The sequence below is a fragment of the Aspergillus sclerotioniger genome (assembly GCF_003184525.1).
Source record: "Aspergillus sclerotioniger CBS 115572 chromosome Unknown BO94scaffold_6, whole genome shotgun sequence".
Classification (NCBI taxonomy): Eukaryota; Fungi; Ascomycota; class Eurotiomycetes; order Eurotiales; family Aspergillaceae; genus Aspergillus; species Aspergillus sclerotioniger.
This window is the reverse complement of record NW_020290996.1, coordinates 207,911-231,049: the sequence shown is the minus strand read 5'-3', so window position 1 is coordinate 231,049 and position 23,139 is coordinate 207,911. Positions and strand designations below refer to the sequence as shown.

Here is a 23,139-nt window from a genome sequence, read left to right as displayed (position 1 = left end):
AGGTGTACCGGCTACAGGGATGTGGCTCCACCCAACGCCCCGGAATCTCAAATCACAGGCCCCCTTTCGAGCACGTTGTCCGCCGTTCCCCCGCCCCGGGCCTAGGCATGAGGTCCCTATGGCTCCCACCCCAGCATCTTCTTATCACTTGCCTAACTGAGCACTCGCCATATAACCTCGCCCTCAATCAGCCAGCCGCTCGCTTCGCACTGTTCTTGATCGACTTGTGCAGTGGGAACTCACCTGGAATGATGCCATTGCTCTGGACCCTACACGTTGATCAGCTTCTGGGGTTCCGCACGATCGTCGCTCGTCAGTCACCCGCCACATTGCAGTGCACAGCAGAAGGCGGGCCGTTGCTACTTAACCCCTTGCGTCTGCCATGAGCCCCCCAGGCTCCCACTATGAAGCGGAGGACTGGCCTCTTCCGCTATCCGTGTCTCGACCAGAAAGCACAATCTCTTCTTCTACCAACTCTTCCACTCCTAGCTTTGGCACCTCGCCTCCATACCCTCCTCCCCTCAGTCGCACTGCATCCTCGATCGGGTCCCGGTCGAGACAGGCTTCGTGCTTCTCCTTGTACGACGGCATTTGCCGCCTACCACTAAATAGTTCCGTGACCATGTTCGCATCCCCGGTTCCCAGGTTAACACATACGCTTACAGCCATAACAGATCCTTCGTCCGGAGTAACAAGCTCTTTAAATTACGTTACACCTACATCGATATCCGCAAAGATGCCACGGGCAGTTTAAAATGTCTTGAATTGGGTGGGGGGCCGGGTCAACAGACCCCTTTAGTTCACACGTGTAAGTGAGCCAGAAGAGCCAGCAGACATCGCTAACCTACTGTTTCCCTCATCCAGTCAACGACACGAAGCTTCCAGTTCCTCACCTCGAGCATCCTAAACTCCCGAATGAGCCATCGCTTCGCATCTCCTTTATGGAAGAACAAACTGTTCAATCAGCCCAAACAGTATTTCTGACGCAGATTTCCTATACCTTTGAAGAATGGAGGGGTCGGTAGTTACTCTCTTTAGTAGATTCCTGCTAATGTCGATGCAGATTGCGTGCAATTTCAGGAACTAATCCTGGGCTCGAGATTGGTCTTCATTGCGGGCATTGCAGAGGCTAAATCAAAAGGAAGAGGAGAGGAGTGCATAAGCCAGAACCTACGCATCCTACGTGGTCATAACGGGAAACAAGTCCTTTTATTTTTTGCCAACTCACAGCGAAAAGAATTGAAGCGCTATGTGTCCATACCGGTTACCTGCATCGGCAGCTTTAATCCGGGAAAAAAGGCGGGAAAGCCAGTGGTTCTCCAGTTACAACCCAACTTCGACATCCTTTCGGAGATGAAGACGTTATCCATCCAGTTTCTCGATGACTCGGGTAGGCCGTGCTCTTGCATTTTAATCGATCGATCGCTGACTCGTATAGACCGGAAAGAATTCTGCCAGTTTCTAACAGAGCACACCACATAATAATACCCCCATAGATTCAGATACGATACCCATTGCAACGGACTGAAGTTGGCACGCATCTAATACATCGTGGAGCGATTCTGATTACTCAAAATTGCAGCAGGAGTTCGGGTGGCGTTGGCGAGGTACTCTGCACTTTTGTTTTCCGCCTCGAGCCAGTCGCTCAGTACTATACCCCTATTGTCAAACAACAAACAAGAACCTTACGAGGCATGAGCACGAGCACGTGCCCGCGCAGACCGATGGGACGGGCTCCCGATTAGCTTCTTTTATCTCTGGGCGAACTCAAACGGCCAATTTGCCTCGTGTCGTGCGGGAGGTACCTCGGACAATGGCTAGGCACCGAGTGTAGTCCGGGATCATGCTACTTGTGGCGTCACGTTCATCTGCCCGAGGAGTCCAAGTGGGCAGGTGGGCCCCAATGAGTCCCCATCGTGCCCGCACGTGCCGCACGTGGAGCGAGGAATTGGGTCACTGCCCCATGCGCCTCGTCCCGCATCGGCCGCTACTGCACGCACCGGCCCCGAGTCTGCCAATCACCGGTCCGCCTGTCGGTAGTCAAAACTTTCCTGCATTAGAGAGGCTGCCCCCGTTGTGCTCCCGACACATGGTGGGCCTGGCCAACCCCTCTCACCCTCTCCTTTCTTTCAATCATGCTTGATCCTTTTCTCTGGCCCCCATCCTCGATCTGGGGGCCGCAGGATCGTTCTCCATTCTATGCATGTGATGGCCCTTCATGATGTCATCTATTGATTGCTCTTGTCTACATAATATCTGATTTCATACAACTACTCTATTGCCATGGGTAACTTTCGCACAAGGTGGTACAAGACCGACCGAGCTCGGGATTTCGAGCATGAGCAGGTATGAGGTTCATCCAAGCTTATGACCGGTGACTGATGGTGGTACGACAGGACCGAGAGGTCAGAGCTCGGCAGGTGTATGATACTATCGACCGCCAGGGATTCCAGCTCTTAGTCGTCTTCGTTGCGGGTGTTGGGTTCTTTCTCGATGGATACACGGTCAGTCTTCGTGCTGTTTGGTCCAATTGATTGGTCTGACTTATGCAGCTGTTTGCAAGCAATATGGCCCTTCCGATGATCTCATACGTGTACTGGAGAAAGGAAGTCTCGTCAATAAAGATCACTCTGTTCAACATCGCGACATTGGGTGGCACACTTCTGGGGCAGATCTTGTTCGGGTATCTGGCCGACCGAAACGGGCGCAAGAAGATGTACGGCCTGGAATTGATCCTTATGATCACGTCAACCCTGGGCGTTGTCATGGCCTCTCGTGGCGAGAATGATTCGATGAACATATATGCCTGGTTCATATGGTGGCGCATCGTCGTGGGCATCGGTGTGGGAGCAGACTATCCGCTGAGTGCTGTCATCACGAGTGAATTTGCGCCTACTAAGCATCGCGCACGAATGATGGCTTCCGTGTTCTTCATGCAGCCGTTGGGGCAGATCTGGGCCAACCTGGTATCACTGATTGTCATTGCCGCCAGCCGCGGCGATGCCGATGACATGACCAAGTCCGTGGATAGGATGTGGCGCTATGTGATTGGTATCGGTGTAATTCCGGCAGCAATAGCTACTTGCTTCCGGTTCTTCGTCCCCGAGTCTCCGCGCTTTCTCATGGAGATAGACGATGACCCTGTGACGACGGAATTCGATGCAACCATGCTTTTTACCAATCTCAACTCTGTTTCCCCCTCCCCAACCCTCGAAGCTGATAGTTGGCACAACCTTCCGCAACCGGCGATCTCATTGACCACTATCACGGCGGAAGACCGATCTTCCACCTCCCAAACGGGCATCCTCCAGCCTGCGACCCTAAACTCACATTGGCACTTGACGCGAAAGGACATTATGCAATACTTCTGGGTGGAGGGGAACTGGCGTACTCTTGCTGCGACGTCTGTATCGTGGTTTTTCCTTGACTTTGGCTTCTACGGCATCAGTCTTTCGAGCCCACAATTCTTGGCTAAGACCTGGGGGTCACTGCACTTGAGCGCCCCGGCACCCTACTGGGAGACCGATGACAGCCCTTTGGCAAATGTCTACGACATGTTCTTCGCGTGTTGCACTCATGCCCTGGTTATCCTCAACGTCGGCAGCTTTATCGGCGGCCTTCTTCTTATCTTGGTGATCCACAAACTGGACAGAGTGGCTTTGCAGAAATATTCATTTCTCGCACTATCGGCACTCTTCATCGCCCTCGGAAGCATGCTTATCAGTATACAAAAAGAAGGGCCTGTGGCGGTGGTCTTGTACGTAATCGGACAAGCACTGTTCAACTTTGGTACGCCTATGCTCCGATACTTGTAGTTCATGGCTAACTGTCATAGGGCCGAACGCCACAACTTATATCATTCCCGCTGAGATTTTCCCCACTCGCTACCGCGCCACGTGTCACGGCATCAGTGCTGGGGCGGGAAAAATCGGTTCGGTAGTGGTACAGATCTTTTCTGCGTACTACAATTTCGGCGGAGGTTTCGGAGAAGAGCCGGTCCGGCGCCACGGCTACGTTATGATTGTATTTGCAGCATGCATGCTGTTTGGAGCGGCCGTAACATGCTGGATACCTCCGATACAGAGGAAATCAGATGGGTCCGGGAGGGGAAAGGTGTGGGGTGGGAGAACCGAGACGCTGGAGACACTGGCTCTCGGTCGACTGTGTTTGGAAAGTCGGTATGCTAGTCAAAGCAGGAGAAGAAGAAGGGATGTTGTCTCTTAGCTTGGCATGCATGGTTGGTGGTTCAGTTTTAGATCTGGGTGGATCACTCTCTACTAGTTTATTGCATATACATCAACTTACATATCATACCGAAGCACCATAAGTCCAATTGAAAGGTCATGAAGATAAAAAAAAAGAGCCGAGAGACCCAAAGCCGCAGCATAAAAAAGTAAAAAAAAAAGAAATTGCTGTGCATCATCCGTGAATCGAACACGGGCCTCATCGATGGCAACGATGAATTCTACCACTAGACCAATGATGCTTCTGAATGTAAAAACAGTATCTATTTGACATCATGTTCCATTAAGATATACAGTACGCATCTAATATGCAGCCCAAGGAGTTGCGAAGCGGTGAGGACTGACAACATAGGTCAGGTCACATTACATGTAAATTGAAGAACCAATAAGAAGCCAGAGCTTGGTGAGCTTCCCACTTAGTGTTGCTTAGCGCTAACGAGCTTCACACACAAGTTGGACAAAGGGCATGTTGAAGAATGAGTGCTGCGTGGGAAGGATGAATTGGTTCTTTACTCATTCTCTGAGTGATAGTGCTGGAAACTATCGAAATCGGTCTGGACTGTCTCCACAACAGCGAACATTTTCGGTCTAGTGGTTTTTACACGAGCGGGGTGTGAGTTGGGAACAGGTATGGTACATGAGGGCCGCGGTTCGAGCCCCTGTGCCAGCAGCTCCCCGTCCAATCCGTTTGATGCCGTTATGCAACCCGAGCGGAACATGGGATACTCTTCTTGTTGCTCTTCGTTTCCATTCTTTCCTCCCTTGCTTCCTCCAGTCTCAATTGACCACTGTTCAAGGCGGCAATGCAACCCTTCGTTACCCCTCAGTAACCCCACTTGATGTCGTGTCACGTCGATCGTGATGCCTCCTACAACATTCAGTAATGTAGGTCACGTTTCCACCTCTATATAAGCCTGTCCGAGCCCCCCTGGCCTCATGATCTGCATCTAATTGTCAAGTCGTCAAAGTCTGTTAGTCATCGAAGACCACCGAGGTCAGTGGCGCTGGCCAATACGAGACTTACTAACCTCAGCTGTAGTAGCTGCATCTCAGAAGCGGGGTCCCCAACAACATTCAAACCTCGGCTCTCCGGGAGTCCAATCCAACCCCGCACGACCTCACCTTGCACACAAACACAATGTCCAAAGTCCACGTCGAGCCCGGCTCGTTCAATGTCCCTGTGGGAAAATTTCCCCAGACCTCTTCGTCGACTGATGTCAATGCCGCCCAGGTCGCGTCGCAGCTCGTCGAGAAGATCAACACGGCCTTGAGTAAGGGAGATGTCCAGGCGATTTGTGACTTGTTCCTCGAAGACGGTTTCTGGCGAGACCATCTTTGCCTGACATGGGACTTTCACACTGCCAAAGGCAGAGATAACATCTTCAGCCTCCTCAAGTCTGCCCGTCTCCCCAGCAAGATTGAGATTGACAGCTCATCGCCATTCAAGGGACCTTATCTCGGGCCCATTGACGCATTTGGAGATGTCACTGGAGTATTGTTCTTCATCACGCTTTCAGACTCACTCAGCAACGGTAGGGGCCTCGTACGGCTGGCGGAGAAGGATGGCGAGTGGAAGATTTTCACCTTCTTCACGTCCATGGTGGGATTTGTTGACCACGCAGAGGCGGTGGACCATAAAAGACCCCTGGGCGCGCAGCATGGTGAGAACCCGGATCGCAAGAACTGGCAGGATCGTCGCACGGCCGATATCAATGCCGAGGGAAAGTCCCCGACTGTCCTGGTCGTCGGTAGGTTTCCTGTTCCGCATCATCATACCAGCTAACTCGAACAGGTGCCGGGCAGTCTGGCCTCACCATCGCGGCTCGTCTCAAGATGCTGGGTATTGATGCGCTGGTCATCGACGAAGAGGATCGCATCGGGGACAATTGGCGCCGACGCTACCACCAGCTGGTGCTGCATGACCCGGTGTGGTTTGACAACCTTCCCTACGTCCCATTCCCTCCGAACTGGCCCATCTTCACCCCCAAGGACAAGCTTGCCGAATTCTTCGAGTGCTATGCCAAGCTGATGGAGCTGAATGTGTGGACCAAAACGGGCATCAAGAAGTCCTCGTGGGATGGCCAAGAGAAGGTCTGGACGATTGACCTGCAGAGACGAAAGGAGGACGGCACGGTGGAGACTCGCACCATTCAGCCTCGGTATATCGTCCAGGCCACTGGTCATTCTGGAAAGAAGAACCTACCCAACTTCAAAGGCATCGACTCTTTCCAAGGCGATCGCATTTGCCACAGCAGCGAGTTTCCCGGTGCCAACCCCGAGTCCAAAGGCAAGAAGGCTGTCGTAGTTGGGGCATGCAATTCCGGTCACGACATTGCGCAAGATTACTACGAGAAGGGATACGATGTGACGATTGTGCAGCGCAGCTCAACATGCGTGATTTCGTCGCAGGCGATCGTCGACATCGGTCTCAAGGGCTTGTATGAGGAAGACGGCCCCCCGAACGAGGATGCCGATCTCTATCTCTGGAGCATCCCGTCGGAGCTGTTCAAGGCGCAGCAGATCAAGATCACCCGACTACAGAACCAGAGAGACCAGGCAACACTGGAGGGTTTAGAGCGAGCCGGCTTCCAGGTGGACCGGGGTCCAAACGAAGCGGGTCTACTAGTAAAGTATCTACAACGGGGCGGAGGCTACTACATCGACGTGGGAGCCAGCCAGCTGATCGTCGACGGCAAAGTCAAAGTGAAGCAGGGCCAGGAGATCACGGAGATTCTCCCCCACGGTCTCCGGTTCGCGGACGGAACGGAGCTCGAAGCGGACGAGATCATCCTAGCCACGGGGTACCAGAACATGTCAACGCAGGCACGGATTATTTTTGGCGACGAGGGCGCCGAGGTGAATGATGTGTGGGGATTCGACGAGAGGGGAGAGATGCGCATGTGGCGCCGGACAGGCCATCCGGGACTATGGTTGATGGGAGGAAACCTGGCTTTGTGTCGGTATTACTCGCGGCTGTTGGCACTGCAGATCAAGGCATTGGAGCTGGGGGTTACATCCTATGATGGTTAAGCACAGCTGCCAAGATAAAACCGCTGTACAAAGAAGCAGTCAGCTCGTAGCAATGAATCCAGCCAGATACAAAAATAAACCCCAGAAAGCATGCACATCCAAACATCCACCCTGAGAAAGAATTTTAGATTTGATGACAGGGGAAAGCCACCAACTTTAAGTACAAAGAAGTACTAACTAACTCCACATTAACCTAACCCAATCCATAAGCCAGCCACACAAGGCTGACCGTCATCTCACCGCAAAGCAATCCCAAACAGGCATTCTCATCGATCTGACAGAATCCTTCTCCACGAGTCAGCCCCAATCCTCCTTCCCTCCCGTGCATCGGACATCGGCGCCGACACTGCCTCAGCCAAGCCCAAACCCACCGTTACAAAAACCCCCCATCGGAAACGAATACGGAGGCATCCATCTAAGGTCCGGACCGCATCGACCATTCAATCTGGATGTTTCAATTTGCCGCTGCACCAGGGGTGAAGTTAAAACCGCTTAATAAGTCGTACTCGTACCGCGAAACGGAACCTCGAACCAGTTCTCGGCAGCGATCGTATCCGTATCCGATATCCCAATCTGCCAATACCGGCCCCACAGTACCTCCGGGGAGCGAATTAGAACCTCCGACGTAGGCTGAATCTTAGGGTGCCTCAGCCCAGTGGTTTGCCAAGCCGATAAAAAAAGAATAAGCTTGGGTGTACTCCGTAGGTTGATGCATGAATGGAAACTGTCCGTGCGATGGAAACGAGTACGATTGATTCTAGTTGTCTGGTGAAGGAGGGGGATACATAAATGTGGCTTGTCTTCTTTTCATCACAGTTTATCCTATCCATACTACACTTCCTACCTACCTATCTATCTACCACCTAGATACTGAATCTAGTACCTATACACCATGTCCTCCCAAGACAGCGACACAGAAAGTTCCATCTACAGCCAAACAAAGTAACCCTCCTCCCTCCGCTCCCCCCAAAGTATCCAAACTAATCAGAATCAGACCCTCCAAAACCCCCAAACAAACCTTCCCTCTCGCCCACCCACCCCCAAAATTCACTCCCCGTCTACGCTTCCTCCCCCGTCTTCTTCTCCAAATCCAACAACTCTCATCCACCTCCCACCGCGTCCTCCCAATCCTCGATATCTACCAACCCCCCATCCAGGGAAAATCCCTCCCCAAATGTCCCCGCAAACTCCACGCCCGGGACATCTACATCCTACAGAGTGACGCATACACCAATCTTCCAGCCTCTACTCCCACCCGTCCCAGTACCAGTCCTGGTGCTGGCAACGGCAACGCAATCTCGAAATCGGAAATACTACAGTATCCCACCACCGCGGGAGTTATCTACCTTTCTCCATCGTCGTCTAAACGGCAACAAAACCAACAAGGGGAGACAAATAATAATACCACTACAGGGGAAGTAACAGACGAGATATTCTTCCCCTCGACACAACAATCCTGGACCGTGACACGATCCCACAAAGGATACAAATTCACTAGTGTTGGTGCTGGTGCTGGTGCCAAGGACGGAGGAGGAGGAATCACGCTCGAATGGCGAAGACGCTTTCCCGGAGGGCGGAGACCCGTCTCGGCGTCGGTGTCGTCGGCGTCGGGAGTAACCGACTCCGATGCCAATGCCAATGCCAATACCAACAACGCTAATAATGGAAAGGCTTGCGAAGATGAGAATCCCCGGTTCGTGTTGTGCGTTACTAGTGGTGGGGCGGATCCGCGAGTTCGACGGTCGGGGCTGGCTGGGTTGGAGAAAAAGGGGCTAAGGGTTGGGGGGTGGGAGGCTAAACAGGTGAGGTTTTTGGAGGAGCTGGGATTGGGACGGGGACAGGGAGGGGAGGTGTATACGCTGATTTTGACGTTGGGGGTGTATGTGGGTAGGGCTGAGGGGTGGTTGTGATTGATTTTTTTTCTTTGGGTTTTGGGGATTTGTTGGAGTTGGGTTCAGGAGTTGGTTGGTTGGGTGGGTGGGTGGGGAGTTGATACGGATAATTACCTCCGCTCCGATTCCGTGTTGCAGGTATTGCATATTTCGGTATAGCGATTATGGATTTGGTGATACCTGACTTGTCTGTCCTAGTTTTTTTACTAGTTGTTTGCTCTGGTTCATTCAGTATACCCGGATCAAGCTCTTCATTCACTCTGGTGCTGGTTACTACTCTTAACAATCAGATAAGATACTATCTACACATGTAGAGCACCAGTTACATACCATAGTTGATAAAATGTGAAATCGCGAAATCCACCTTTAGAATACCAAATGGGAGCCCGTAACGCATCGATGTGCCTAACACAGTAAATGCATTTTGATGACTATTATACACTGTACAGTTGTACGAACTGAGTGAGATATATGCAATGACAACAGAACCAATTCAATATTTATATCCAGGGTCTTACGACCCTGAAAACCTACAATGTACGGAATAGACTCAGCAAGTCAGCAAGAATGGTGACAACTGACTCCAAACCCGACCGCCCCCACAAAACCCGGCAAAAGCCGAGCGAGCATCCCCACCAACCACAACATTCTTCAAAGTTCAGGCTACTCAGCTAACCGTGCAAGGAAGAATGTGGGTCATCAACCACATGGCACGACATGACTATAACATACACAGTAGTATTTCCATGTTACTAGTTACTACTCTCGGAAATAACAAAAAATCCTCACAACCCTGATTCCAACAAGAAAATAAACTCCTCACTGATGTCAATGACTCATGACTATCTATTCCAATACTATAAAACCACCCCCTACTCCCTTCTACTCCACCCCCACCCCCACCCCCAAACCAAAAAAAATAGTTCTATACATATACAAAATGCTCACAACAAGCACCCTCCCCCCAACATTCTGCATAGCCCAAGCAATAGGTCTCAGCGGAGCCGCCTGGTTATCCGGTACCTCCCCCTCCCCCCATCCCTCCCCTTCCTCCTGCCCCCTCCCCCTCCCCCAACCAAATACCAATAACAAAAAACCAGGAACAATCTTCTCCCTAACCTACCTAACCATCCCCTCCCTCCTCACCACCACCAACCCCACATCCACATCCACCCTCCCCAAACAATGGAAAACCCTCTACGAAACCGGCAAACGGCGCGTCCCGCCCCTCGCACTCTTCCTCACATCCACATTCTTGTATTTGGCCTGGTCGACGAGAAATTCCACCACCCTGGCGGCGATCGCCCCCAGGGGGAGTTCCTCCACGTATATGGTTTCTGCGGCGTTGGTGGGGGGATTGTTCCGTGGACGGGGGTGGGATGGGGGGACGAATAGGAGGTTGATGGAGTTGGCGGAGAGAAGTACTAAGGATGTTGGAGGTGGGATGTGGGTGGGGATGGGGAAGAGGTGGTGAGGTTGATGAGGAAATGGGCGTTGCTTAATGCGGTGAGGGCTCTCTGGCCGCTATTGGGGGGTTGGTTGGGTTGGTTGCTGTTTTGCCTTAACTTCTTTCTTTTTCTTTTCTCTATGTTAGGGTTTCTGTATGGGGGAATGGCGATAATAAGACTTCTTATATTCACAAGATGGGATAGAAGATCTAATATAACCCCTCACACCGCCAATTCTTTTCTCTATTAACATCCCCACTCCCCAGGTACTTAGCCAGTTTAGGATGCGCACAGATCGGTCTCTGACGGGTAATCTTCTCCATGGTAGTGAAATTCTCATACGCCGTACCGATGATCGCCTTCGGGGCGGTGCCGTTCTCTACCCAGTTCATCAACGCCAGAAGAACATCGTGTTTCGGGTCTTGATATCCTGGTACAGAGTACTGGCCGTTGTTGGTCATGCTGATGCCGGCGATGTAGTAGGGGGCGTTGACGTAGGTTGCTGTATCGACACAATGTCTATAATTATCAGTTTCTTCTAATCAAGTATAAGGTTAGGTAAGAGTAAGAAAGAGAAGGATTGACCCATCCCCCGAATCAGTAAAGAGATAAAACTCATCCAACTCCCCCCCACTGGATCTCATCGCCCGATCAATCTCTTTATAGAGGTAGTAACTTGCCCCCGTGGCGATACCACCATCGCTCATACCGTGATAGTGGATGAGTTTTTTGCCGGAGCGATAGAAAGGGGTGAGGTTGTAATCTGAGGCATCGGCTTGGCCGGCATTCAAGGTGGAGGAGAGAGTCTGGATGGAGGAGTTGTAATCTCGCCAGTTCCAGGTTGCTCCTAGACCGAGTGTGTATTGGATGTAACCTAGGCCGATGATGTTGGGATTGCCGGAGTCGATGTTCAGGGACCAGAAGTGTTCGGAGCCGTGGAGCCAGGAGGGGAAGAAGAGGGTGGAGTTGGGGGTGGTGTAGGGGCTGGTGATGGTCGAGAGGGTGGTGAGTTGGGGGGGGTGTGAGGCAGGAGGTGTTGATGGTGGTGGGCATGCAGAGGAGAGGTTCGGGGTTGAAGTTGCAGCCGTAGGGGTTGGATATTACGTTCTGTGATTTTTAGTATATGCCTGTGGTGAAGGTGGGGAGTGAATGGGGGGATTACATCAACAAGACCATCTTGACCATCGCATTGCTTGAGGATTTCCTTTCCAATCACGTCGAACATGTCCACTGGGATCATGGAGATGTTGGAGATGTAGTTTACGTAGCCGAGCCAGAATTACCAGATTTGTTGGTGGGACTATGCTTATTAGATTGTGATAAATGAGGAGGTAGATGAGGACGCACCGTCCACCAAGCAGGGGCTCCAGCAATAACACCGTCGAAATCATCCAGGAACATCTCTGCCTCTTTGAAGCCCTGGCGACCACCCGTACTGCAGCCCTGATAATAGTGATATGCTGGCTCGGTTCCGTAGAACGCTTCCGTAATCTCCTTTCCATACACGACCGTCTCATGCAGAGCTCTCCCCCCCAAGTTGGTCTGCGCTGCAGGATTCTGGTACGACCAGGATGCATCAGTCGATGTGCTATTGTGTCCGTTGTCGGTTGAAAGGACAGCATGGCCGTATTTCACCCCCGTTCCCTGTTATTCGTCAGGAGTATTCAAGAAGAGAAGCATGATAAGAGCAACCATATCAACCCAATTCACACCTCCAGCTAGACCACCGTTTCCCACAGTCCTAAATAGATCAGTCTAAATAGAGAACATTGCCTTTGGTATGAACTTACAATGTCCGCCCGTTCCACTGCACAGGCAGAAATGGACCAAATCCAAACGTCCCATTCTGTGTATCTCCTGGCACCGTGGCACCGACGGCACACAGCTCTGGAAGATGGATGGGGTTCGTGGGCCAGCCAGTATTGCCTGAAGGAACCACGAATGTGCCATTCTCCGGAATTGCTTGCACAAAAGAAAGACTGACATTGGAAGGGGTGATGGCAGACACTGCGTCCCAGGTGTAGTCGATTGCTGCGCGGGCAAGAGTCGCCAGGATTGACGTGATAAGAAATGTCTTGGTCATGGTGGTGTTTGGATGTAGAATATTAGGAGGAGTGCCGTCTTATATATATTTTAATGCCTTCAATCAATGGAGGCCTGGCTGAGAGTACAAAGGTCCAGTTGTGTAGGGGAATTCCGCCATTGGAGCCCAATATTCTATCAGACCACACTGCTGCATCCCATACGAGGTCTGAGATTTAATCCCGCACTTCCCGGGGCCCCGGATTCCAGAGCAGACTGTAGAACCAAAGGGATCAAAGTGGAACGGGTGTTAACTGCCCGAGGTCGGACTGATAGTCCAGCGAAATGCCATATCCGGAAACCAAGACCGAGCATCTCCAACAGAAGAGAATTTACCCGCGACATACATAGAAGAGGGGTAATTGAAGGATGCCATGAGCTATGGCTTGATATCACGCTGCATCCAATTGCGACAATATGAACATCTCGTTGGCCAGATCTTGCTGCTTTGATGCCTAAGATATGTAAAAATCAGGTCGAGGCATTGTCATAGACACCCACCAATCGAATTGCCGACGACCATTGCAATTAAGGTGGAGATAATCCGACAAACTCTTCAAAGTTTTGCCGACTTGTTGCGCTGGTATCCTTGTGTCGTGAGAAACTACATAATAGCTTAACTGCAAGACAATACCTGATTAAAGAATCAGATGAGGAGAACTTCCTCGAGATCGTAAGATCGGTCAAGTATCGTATCCATGAGACATGGTTGGAAATTGCAAAAGCTGTATGGTGCAGGAACTCTTTGAAAACATTCTGCATCCTCTGACTTTGCATGGTGAGCAGAGGCGGATATTTGAGGATGCAGATGATGGCATGGTACGATAATCGAGTCAGGAGCCATGGTGCCCGATACTCTCATCCTTCAACCAAGTTCTGTGAGGTCAAATTCCAGACTTTAATGCTCCGATATTTATGATTTAAGGGAAACTTCTGGCGCAACTCGATGAACACAGTTGTCGTACGCGATCCTTGTGAATCGGTTCCATGCTATTCGTCTGGGTTGGATTCGCGAATCCACCAGCTGGCTGTTTCACCAGCCCTGGAGGCAGTGTGTAGGAACTGTATGGCAGGGAAGGCAGCTGAGCTCTGGGATGGCGGGTAAATTTCTCCCGGCTCGTCGAAAAGCCGTGACTGTGAGATCAAAACGATACTCCAGTAGCAATGCGTGCGTCCGTCACGTCTGGTAAGGGCGACAGAAGTCTTCGCCAAAGCGCATAGTATTCGACTACTACCTACTCGTTCAGGCGGCAGCCTGTCAGCAGTTTCCAGGGGTGATTATATCCATCAATGTACTTACCATCTAGGTTAGCAGAGTAAGCGATACATTGCCTGTAGTGTGGACAGTCTTGCCTTGCTGCTGGTGATACGGCGAGGATGAATGGGACTCATACTGCGCTGGGAGAGTTATCGGGTGGAGAAGGCTGTAGGGTAGGGAATTACGGGTTATCTCGGTGCACGAGTTTAGACTTGTGGGGCATAGGTGGGTTTCTTTCTTTCTTTTTTCTTTGCCTTTTGGATTTGGAGAAGGCTAATGCGTGATAGAGCTGTTCCATAATTCACCTTGACCACGCTGCTTATAGGATTTAGATGTAATTGGACGGGAACCCAGCGGAGGAACCTGCTGTTGCGGCGTTTCAAAGCCATAAGCACGGGGGATTGGATGTTCATGTGTCGTGGAACGGAGACTAGACGACTTCGTGGCGGTCTTATGCCATGCGTCATGAAATGTTAGGTGTTTGATATAATGGAGACTTGCCATTTTGCTACATTTCTTCCTTTTAGCTAGCTTAAATAGAACCACAGTGCTTTCGCTCCTGAATTTGGTCTACATTTAACCCGTAGTACCATCATTATATATGTCTTAAGCATTATATATCTCTGGGCAGCCGATAGTATCCTGCTTCGACTCAGCAAACTCTCATTACTTCATCCAATCAAACAGCACATTAAGCGTAATAAGACCTCAAAATGAAGAATCACTCCCCTTGAACCTAAATCCCCAATTAGAACCAATATGCGACCGTGAGAACCATCAGAACATCCCCCAAAACTACCCAAGAAACACCACACCTTACGGGGTACTCCGTAGAGCCATTTCCATTCCCCCTGAGATTCATCCCGCTTACTTGGTCCGTGCATCTTACATGCATTAGCACCATGCGGAGTTGTTGGCCCGTGCGCTAATCCCTGCACCAAAGGCGGAATGTTATTGGTTCCTTCCCTAGCCTTGCATGCTTAGAGCCATTTTGTCGGATGGATGGTTACCGCACTTCATATGGATGAAGTGTTTCCCCCCATGGTTGGGACTTGGAAGATTGGAAACAGGGCTTGTAGGTGAGGGGATTCTATGCTGCTGGACTCTTGGTATAGGCTTGGAGGCTGTGTGCTTAGAGCGAGTCTGTCGGATGGATGGATGCCGCACTCATCGGGTGCATGGTTACCGCAGTTGACATCTCACCTGTAGAAGAAATGCTATTGGTGGATAGATGCAGGCCGCAGATGCTTAGAGCATCAGAACAGTGCTGTCGGATGGATGATTGCTGCGCTTGTCGGGTACATGGTTACCGCGGTTGGCATCCCACCTGTAGAAGGGATGTTGTCACGTTCATACCAGTAGACCAAAGCGATATACCGCTGGCCTCGGAACGAAAGTCCGTCCCAACAGATGTTATTTGTGGATAGATACAGGCTGATGCCCAGAGAAATGTTGACGGGTGTATGGTTGCCGCAGTTAACATCTCGCCTGCCAGAGAGATGTCATTGGATAGGGGTACAGGCCACGCATAGTACTTAGAGCAACTTCCGTCGGATGGATGATCACCGCACTTTGTTAGATGCATGCTTACCGCAGTTGACACATCTCGTCTGTGGAAGAGGTATGATTGGTAGATAGATGCAGGCCTGCAGCTTTAGAGCAACTTATTCGGATGCCTGCTTGCTGCAGCTCTCGGGTGCACTGTTGCCGCAGTTAACATCTCACCCGCGGGAGTGATGTCATTGGGTAGGGAGGTACAGATTATGCATAGGGCAACTCCACCGGATGAATGGTTACCGCACTCATCGGATGTATGCTCACCGCAGTTGACATCTCTCCTGTGGAATAGGTATCATTGGTGGATAGATATAGGAGATGTGGGTTTAGAGTGATTATGTAGGTTACACACTTGCCGCACTGTATACCTACAGAAGACACAGCGCTGCGATTGGGTGATTAGTATAGGGGTCAAGATTTTGGAGTCACTGTGTCGGGCACATGCTTACCGCAGTTGACATCCCGCCAGTACAGGGGATATGATTGGTAGGGATATGCAGGGTTAATGAATAGAGTGGCTTGGCCGGATACATGCTCGCCGCGGTTGACATCCCGTCTATTGGAGAGATATGATTGGTGGACAGGTACAGGGGTTATACTAGTAGGTTTAAAGTGATTGTGTAGGATTTATACTTGCCGCACTTCATACCTACAGAGATTATGGCGATGTGATTGGGTGCCTGGAGCAGGGATCATGATTTTAGAGTGGCCTTTCGGATATATGCTTACCGCGGTTGACATCTCGCCTGTAGGAGAGATATGATTGGGGCTAGGCGTTAGCCCTGCATGCTTAGAACGACTTGTCGGGTGTGTACTTGCCGCAGTTGACATCCCCTCTGTTAGGGAGATTTGGTTGGTTGGAAGATGCAGGGTTTATGTTTTAGAGCAACTTTTGCGGGCGCATGCTTACCGCAGTTCACATCCCCGATGTAGACTCCATCTGATTGGCAGTAGGTACAATCTGTAGAGCGACGTTTTCGCATCTATGCTTGCCGCAGTTCACACATCTCACCCGTAGAGCAAATCTAATTGGCTGAAAGATGCAGGGTTTACAGTTTTAGAGCAGCTCGATCGGATACATGATTACCGCAGTTGACATCTCCTCTGTAGAAGGGCTCTGATTGGTTGAGGAAAGCAGGGGTTGTGTTTCTAGTGAAACATACTACGATGATCGGACACACGCTTGTTGCAGTTGACATCTCCTCTCTATAAGAAAGGTGATTGGTTGTCTGAGAACAGCCTCTTCGCATATATGCATACCGCAGTTCACATCTCCCCCGAGAGAGACTTACCATTGGTAGAGACACATAACCTATCTCTTCCAGGCAATTTGCTATAATCGGAAACATACATACCGCACTTGACATCTCCCCTCTGGAAGGCCCATGATTGGTGGCCTCTACTGGAAGCATACATACCGCAGTTCACATCCCAGACATAGGCAACATGTAACCCGCGGCTTTAGCAACTCCATCGGATGCATGTATACCGCAGTTGACATCTCGCCTCTAGAACACATCTCATTGGTGGACAGCCCTGCAGGCCTCATCACATACATGCTTACCGCAGTTCACATCCCCGCCAATATGCTATTATGATTGGTCACTTACTGCAAGTCCCACAGCTTTAGAGCGACTTCATCGGAAAGCATGTATGCCGCGGTTACACCATCTGGGCAGGTTGGCTCAATTTCAGCTGGCTCCGAGACATACTCACGTGATAGCGTTTAATAAATAGTTCTAGTAGTGTACATAGAGAAATTCCTCACAGTAGCAAAGAAACCTTGGTTCAGTGTTAGTAACGTCATCGGCTGCAGACATACCGCAGTTGACATCTCCTCTCTACGAGGATCGTGATTGGTAGAGTAGCTGCAGACCCACATGTTTAGAGCGACTCGATCGGATGTCTGGATACCGCACTCTACAACGACAAGGGAAATTACGTGTTGAGGGGGACGACCCCTGCATGCTTAGAGCGGCTTCATCGCTTGTCTGCTCACCGCGAATGAGCATCTCACCCCCAAACAAAACCCCATTGGTCAACATTGTATGTGACCCACACTTTTAGAGCGACTTCATCGGATGTCCAGATGCCGCACCTCCTATCCCTAAAGGATATGATTGGGTAGAGAGGTTTATGTCCCGTATATTTAGAGCAGGAGGTGCATTACGCCCTGTTTCTTGACCCATTTGCATGGTCTGTGCTTCTGAGATGAGTGGTAACATGGTCCGTGCAGTAGTTGAGGGCCATAGCATACAGATCTGGTTGGTTAATGGATGCTGGTTTCAAGCCATCCTGTGCGGAGCTCTGGTCCGTGCATACTTAAGGTGCATAAAAAATGGCTCTAGTGGGTGGCCTGTAGTCTGTGCTTCCCGAGGTGCATGGTTCTTGTGTTATTATATGATGATGGTGGAAGTGGCTGGTGGAGGTACATGGGTGATCTATTAATAGTTGGACGCGTGTCTGTGCAGTGGCTATAGTATTAAGTTGGTGTGATTGTATCAATAGCTACTTTAATAGTTGCCAGCTGAGCTGCGAAAAGTATTACCGCAATACCAAATTCTCAACATGCCCGTCGTTACTCCATCCAATTCCTCTCACCCACTCCACAGGACTTGCTTTCCATTCCCCAATCATACACAATACCTCTGAATTCCACTCGTATCGCTCCAGCCTGTCTAGAAGATTCTCGGCAAGGTCAGCCCTGATGAACTGCGTGCGCGGGTTCGGCGTGGTATGGAGATTCTGTCCGATGGCCAGCATGCATGCGCACACGTCTGCTTCCTTTACTTCCTCGACAAGTGCATAGCTGAGTTTATGACCATTTGCAAGATGAGAGGGGTCGTGGATGTGCTCGTCAATGAGACGAATGACATAGGTCGCAAATTTCTCGTACCGGTCTTCGGCCAATGGGTGGAGGTGTGGGTAGGGTATCAGGTATAGCTGCATCTGAAATGGGGTCGGGAGGATTGGTGGACTGCGGGCTGGATCCTGCGTCCATTCCTCAGTTCGCAGAGATTCAGCGTACTCCACCATTCTTCGGCCTAAAGAATACAGGGACGGTTCGTTGGGGAGATCTAAGAGATCGATCTCGCGTACCGATGTTTTGCTTGATACACGGAGGTAGAAGTCCTCGTCGAAACGATATGGGTTGCGAGTGGCGATGGCTGCACGCTCGAAGCACTCCTCCATGGCATCCTCTTTGTTAATTCCATTGGAAATCCTGGATTCCAAATCTCCCTTCAGGAACCTGCGCAGCCTGGTACTCTCATGCAACGTTCGGTTCCCGGAGAAAAATTTCGACCAGTGGCTGGCTGCATTGGTGCCGCGCCATGGGCTATCAGAGGAGTTGAGTCTCTCATTCAGGGCTTTGTGTTGGACGAAGAAGAGATATGCAGATGCGGATATACGATCCTCTAAGAGAAAGGATTTGGGGAGGTATAGTAACCAACGGTCGATGAGCTTTTCGGTCAACTTGTCATCAAAAGGCCCGATATTATCGACGGAAGGTCCTTCGGGTACGGATCCAACTTGCCGAATGAACGCACGCATCCAGCGACTATGTTGTCGACTCAGCTCCTGGACCAGTGGAATGAGAGCTGTCTGGAAGTAGTCTTCGAGGTAGCTGGATGGAAGCATTTCGGGGGCCATTTCGGCGAAAAGGCTCAGCAGGGGTCGATCTGCATTGACTTCCGGTAAGTCACCGTCTTGCTCTGCCTTCAACCAATCCTCTTCGGACGTATTGATCCTCTCGTTTGGCCGGGCGGCAGCGTGCGTCCACGTTTTGAAGAGCTGATATGGCGCTCGGTTGCCGCTATTGGTAACGGCGACACGCAACAGTGCCTTGCAGGTCGCTACACGTACATCGATGTGTCCACTGGCCTCAAACAAGGAGCGGAGGATGTTAATCTGAGATGCCGTCGAGATAAAATTGCTGAGCGCTACCAACTGAGCCAGCATTTTGATGGTGGTAATTTTGACTGGACTTTTGTCCGCGGTATTTTGCTTCTTCAGCGAGCCCAAAATGAAGTCAGCAAATTTCTGTAGCATGGTTTCGGCGTTTTCGTGGTCCAAAGCCCTTCCGAGAGGGAAGGTCAGGGCACTTCGATGTCTCGATGATGCATCAGGAAGCTCCTGGATGACATTGAATCCAAGACCAACTGCTAATATGGGTTGATCAGACTTTTGAATCAACTGCATGATGCGATACGCGCATCGCTCAACTAGAAGGTATTTGGCAGATGTAGTTGGAAGCCGGAACAGGGACCTCTGAAGGGACTTTCCCAGAGCATAGAGGATTGAGGATGGTGCAATGGTCAATAGCCTATCTAGGACACTAAAAGCAGCGTCAACAGCCGTATCGGAGTCATCAATAGCGGACAGAAAGCGGCTGCTCAACTTTACTGCCGGAAATCGCACGCAAGGGCTCGTTTCGGGAAAGGCTTGACATAAAATGCTTTGTTGGTCTTCAACCTGTTGCTCCACAAAGAGAAGGACAGATGTCACGAGCGCCTCTTGGGAAGGGAGGGAATATCTTGCAAAATTATCTCCCGAAGACCATAGTTCGATGAGATCTGTGTCTGCAGTCTTCCAGGGCTCCGGCTCAAAATCACGATCGGCCCAGTTTTCAAGGGAAACATCCTCCTTGGAGGCGCTGAAGCGATATTGGAGTGTCGTAACGGGCGGAGGCTGTGCCTCCTGTGCCTCCTGTGCCTCGGTTGATCTGGGATCCCACTCCACAACATGATCACAAGAAGAATCCCCAAAATTGATTAGGGAAAGTGGAAGGGCTGGGCGAAGCTTATTCCGTAGTTTAGATAGGCCCCTCGATCGAGCAAGATCGACAAACCAATCTCTGAACGTCTCTTGATGGCCGATGTTGGATGGTGTCGAGTCACGGTAGTATTTCCAAACGTGGTCGGCCCTTGTTTCCCTGTGAGAACCGGTCCCAACGTATGACTGGATGGAAAACGGGAGACTGTCTGCAAATAAGCCGAGCGATTGTGTCTCATTGCTGATCTGGTGTGCGCAAGTCCTGGGATCACTGAAGATGACATCCCTCACTCGAACAGAGACGAACGGAGCAGCATCTTCGTTAGCTAGTGCTGCAGAAGTCCAGTCTTCAGATGGCAAAAGGTACTGAATGGGGAGCCCGCTCGGCCATCCATCCTTCGGAGTTGCCAATTTTGGCCCACGTTGCGAACGCTCCTTTGTCCACATAGTGTCGCGATGGCCCGCCAATCGGTCCAAGAAGACCAAAATGCCTTTCCACGGCCTGGGTGGGCACGCCATATTATCAAGTACACCACCAAGACCGCTCCATCCCAGCCTTTCGCGTCCTTTGCACGTTCCTGCCTTTTCGAAATTCAAAATGACAGGCACTAGCGACTCAAGCAAGACTTCAACGAGCTGATCCTCGTCACCTAAGCCCAGGTAGTATAAGCGCTTGAGCTTGTTGATACGTCGCTCCGCGACCGAGCAAATTAGTTGTCGTAGACCCAAATCCTGTCCATTTTTGTATGACGGTTGTCTCAACATCTGCTGCGCGGCCTCAACATGGTAAGCGAGCACCGAGTTGGCCTCGCCGATCAATTGCTTGAGCGTCTCGAGAGATGGATAGAAATGATGAGGCAGCTCAACAATAGATAACACAAGTGCCGCATCTTCCGAGTACATACATTGAGCCAATGGTTGTCTTGTGTTCGGATCGTGTGCGAAGCGGCTTGTCCACTGGGCAGCTTCCCGATAAACAAAAACTGATTTACTCATGAGGGCCGTATCGATCGCTCTTTTGGCCCAATCCAGTCTTTCTTTCCCATCTCGAGCCCTCTCTGCTCTCAGTCTACAGTCAGCAACCACTGACAATGCCAATGGACTTTGATTCTCGCAATGGGGATTTCTGGATTCCCAGTCCACTTCAATCAGCTTTTCATTGAACCAAGCGAGATCATCCTTCCAGTTGACCCACGGAGCTTGCCGTGTGTCACATACCAAAGCAATTTCGCGCCCCCAGGAGCTTTGGATTCGCTGGAACATCCTTCTAGAGTCGGCCTCTGTGAGGCTGAGAATAAAATAGGCACTCCACGGCAACAGGGCTGTCTCTTTGCTAGAAGGAGTTGGAGAGTCGATATCAAACCCGAGATTGCAGTAGTGACGGAAGATCAATCTCGCCAAGGGCAATCGTGCCTCTGGGGGTATGCTCTCCATGTAGGGACGGAAATCACCGCGAAGCATGTTCGAAAGCGTGGTAAAGTAGTAGATCTCGTCATCAACTGCTGTAAGAACCTCTATGAGGACAGCCTCCAATCTCGTCTTGTGTGTAGGTTGCGGCCGAGATGGGTGCGATAGCTCTCGTTGACGCTCGGCGGGTGAGATATCGTTCTTGATTGAGATCTCGGGGTATGCCGCGGTGGCCCAAAACCGAACCACTTGAGCTAAGAGGCGTTCCCATATTGATAATCCTGCTTTAATCCTGTCCTTGGTCGTCATGATAGATTCAAGAAAGGCCAGGACATCAGAGAAGTCGGCTTTCAAGCGAATGGCCCCATCAATTATAGCTGCGTAAGATTCCAGAATGGTTTCCTCGGTTCGTCTGTCTGGTGGTCTCAATCCAAAAGATCTCACCAACTCAAAGCCAAAGCCCAACACTCCTGGAACTGGCGCATTGCTTCGATAGCTTTGAGATCCAGAATAAGGCTCTGAGGATCGGGTAATGCGTAGCAAGAGATCGCTCTCTAACAACCTCTTCCGTACATGTGAATGGGAAGAGACATCACAGGTAGCCACTCGTCGAAGGAAATTCGTCCGGCATTTACCGAGGTGCTGGAGGATGTAATCCACGGGGAGTTCATCCGCGTGACTGTTCGACAACGCCTTGGCGAGAAACGCATCGCGACAACCCCAGAAAAGCGGAATCAGGGCATGAAGCAGCGGCCGACCAACCACAACTGGGCTCTGGTCTGTTGTCAATCCTGGTATCAAGAGATCAACAAGTTCTTCCACCGCTTGTGATCGAACGTCGTCTTTTGTTGCTGAGCCACCAATAACCTTGGCCAAAGCCCTGACCTCACGGACACTGATGTGGTCAAAGACCCGCTTCAACCCAGAGGCTCCACCAATTGCATCCCAGCATTGTGTCCGCCATGCGGGCGATTTAAGTGCGACTTTCAGACTGTTTATACCCGCCAGGCGAACGCCGCGAGAGGTTTTGTCCAGGAGTGCAGTACGCAGGAGGAATGGGTATCGCTCGGATGCAACTGTTAGCCATACCCCGTAGCTATGTGGAATGAGACCACAATGATAGACGTAGCTTAGAAGAGCGGCATTGACTTTGGTTGCCCATACTTCTGAGTCGTTGACTGTAACAAGAGATTGGAAGTATGATGCTGCGTCACGGAGAGTCAGATGGAAGAGATCAGGACGGAAACCGAGGTCCGACATTATTTCGAGTCAATTAAAACGGAAGATGATGTATTAGGAGAGATGGAGGGAGGAAGTGAGAGTTGGGTGAACGAAAGGCGGTTGAAGGTATAAAAGGTCAGCACCAGCCTGTTGCCGCTAAGCCTGTTTGGGGACGCCGACCGTCTGGCCTCAGCCTTGCACTTCCATCAGCCCACAGCCATTCCCTT

The 23,139-nt window shown here is 50.8% G+C and overlaps 8 protein-coding genes and 1 non-coding gene across 9 annotated transcripts; 5 read left to right on the top strand and 4 right to left on the bottom strand.

Annotated features, from left to right (window-relative positions):
• The first annotated feature begins 185 nt into the window (after positions 1 to 185).
• BO94DRAFT_342356 (uncharacterized protein) lies at positions 186 to 1,663 on the top strand. The gene is made up of 5 exons (XM_025607048.1): positions 186 to 624; positions 675 to 808; positions 865 to 1,017; positions 1,064 to 1,390; positions 1,439 to 1,663. Exons 1-5 carry the CDS (start codon positions 383 to 385, stop codon positions 1,480 to 1,482), a joined length of 900 nt encoding a protein of 299 aa, XP_025470203.1. The 5' UTR covers positions 186 to 382; the 3' UTR covers positions 1,483 to 1,663.
• Positions 1,664 to 1,883: 220 nt separating this feature from the next.
• BO94DRAFT_342379 (phosphate transporter) lies at positions 1,884 to 4,319 on the top strand. Its single transcript, XM_025607049.1, has 4 exons — positions 1,884 to 2,346; positions 2,397 to 2,504; positions 2,553 to 3,789; positions 3,836 to 4,319. Exons 1-4 carry the CDS (start codon positions 2,284 to 2,286, stop codon positions 4,222 to 4,224), a joined length of 1,797 nt encoding a protein of 598 aa, XP_025470202.1. The 5' UTR covers positions 1,884 to 2,283; the 3' UTR covers positions 4,225 to 4,319.
• A 96-nt stretch (positions 4,320 to 4,415) lies between these two features.
• Positions 4,416 to 4,486, bottom strand: BO94DRAFT_t89. The gene has a single exon. It is a non-coding gene; the product is annotated as a tRNA-Gly (tRNA).
• Positions 4,487 to 4,777: 291 nt separating this feature from the next.
• BO94DRAFT_342340 (uncharacterized protein) lies at positions 4,778 to 5,163 on the top strand. The gene has a single exon (XM_025607047.1). The coding sequence runs from the start codon at positions 4,882 to 4,884 to the stop codon at positions 5,104 to 5,106; it is 225 nt and encodes a 74-aa protein (XP_025470201.1). The 5' UTR covers positions 4,778 to 4,881; the 3' UTR covers positions 5,107 to 5,163.
• Positions 5,164 to 5,205: 42 nt separating this feature from the next.
• Positions 5,206 to 7,357, top strand: BO94DRAFT_563849 (flavin-containing monooxygenase). The gene is made up of 3 exons (XM_025614380.1): positions 5,206 to 5,215; positions 5,284 to 5,992; positions 6,037 to 7,357. Exons 2-3 carry the CDS (start codon positions 5,383 to 5,385, stop codon positions 7,272 to 7,274), a joined length of 1,848 nt encoding a protein of 615 aa, XP_025470200.1. The 5' UTR covers positions 5,206 to 5,215; positions 5,284 to 5,382; the 3' UTR covers positions 7,275 to 7,357.
• Positions 7,358 to 7,991: 634 nt separating this feature from the next.
• BO94DRAFT_543657 (uncharacterized protein) lies at positions 7,992 to 9,714 on the top strand (the record flags this gene model as incomplete). The annotated part of the gene is made up of 3 exons (XM_025613146.1): positions 7,992 to 8,019; positions 8,091 to 9,076; positions 9,616 to 9,714. The coding sequence occupies 3 exons, from the start codon at positions 7,992 to 7,994 to the stop codon at positions 9,712 to 9,714; spliced, it is 1,113 nt and encodes a 370-aa protein (XP_025470199.1).
• A 649-nt stretch (positions 9,715 to 10,363) lies between these two features.
• Positions 10,364 to 12,697, bottom strand: BO94DRAFT_582820 (tannase-domain-containing protein; the record flags this gene model as incomplete). The annotated part of the gene is made up of 7 exons (XM_025615502.1): positions 10,364 to 10,590; positions 10,907 to 11,133; positions 11,200 to 11,598; positions 11,898 to 11,914; positions 11,962 to 12,258; positions 12,307 to 12,355; positions 12,405 to 12,697. 7 exons carry the CDS (start codon positions 12,695 to 12,697, stop codon positions 10,364 to 10,366), a joined length of 1,509 nt encoding a protein of 502 aa, XP_025470198.1.
• A 2,505-nt stretch (positions 12,698 to 15,202) lies between these two features.
• On the bottom strand, positions 15,203 to 17,556 carry BO94DRAFT_543655 (uncharacterized protein; the record flags this gene model as incomplete). Its single annotated transcript, XM_025613145.1, is given in 14 exon segments — positions 15,203 to 15,281; positions 15,311 to 15,442; positions 15,546 to 15,655; positions 15,776 to 15,879; positions 15,961 to 16,109; positions 16,161 to 16,347; positions 16,422 to 16,472; positions 16,804 to 16,910; positions 16,930 to 17,047; positions 17,076 to 17,100; positions 17,122 to 17,146; positions 17,228 to 17,250; positions 17,334 to 17,431; positions 17,454 to 17,556. The coding sequence occupies 14 exon segments, from the start codon at positions 17,554 to 17,556 to the stop codon at positions 15,203 to 15,205; spliced, it is 1,311 nt and encodes a 436-aa protein (XP_025470197.1).
• Positions 17,557 to 17,945: 389 nt separating this feature from the next.
• Positions 17,946 to 23,004, bottom strand: BO94DRAFT_342319 (uncharacterized protein). Its single transcript, XM_025607046.1, has one exon. It carries the CDS (start codon positions 22,949 to 22,951, stop codon positions 18,056 to 18,058), a length of 4,896 nt encoding a protein of 1,631 aa, XP_025470196.1. The 5' UTR covers positions 22,952 to 23,004; the 3' UTR covers positions 17,946 to 18,055.
• Positions 23,005 to 23,139: the final 135 nt, after the last annotated feature.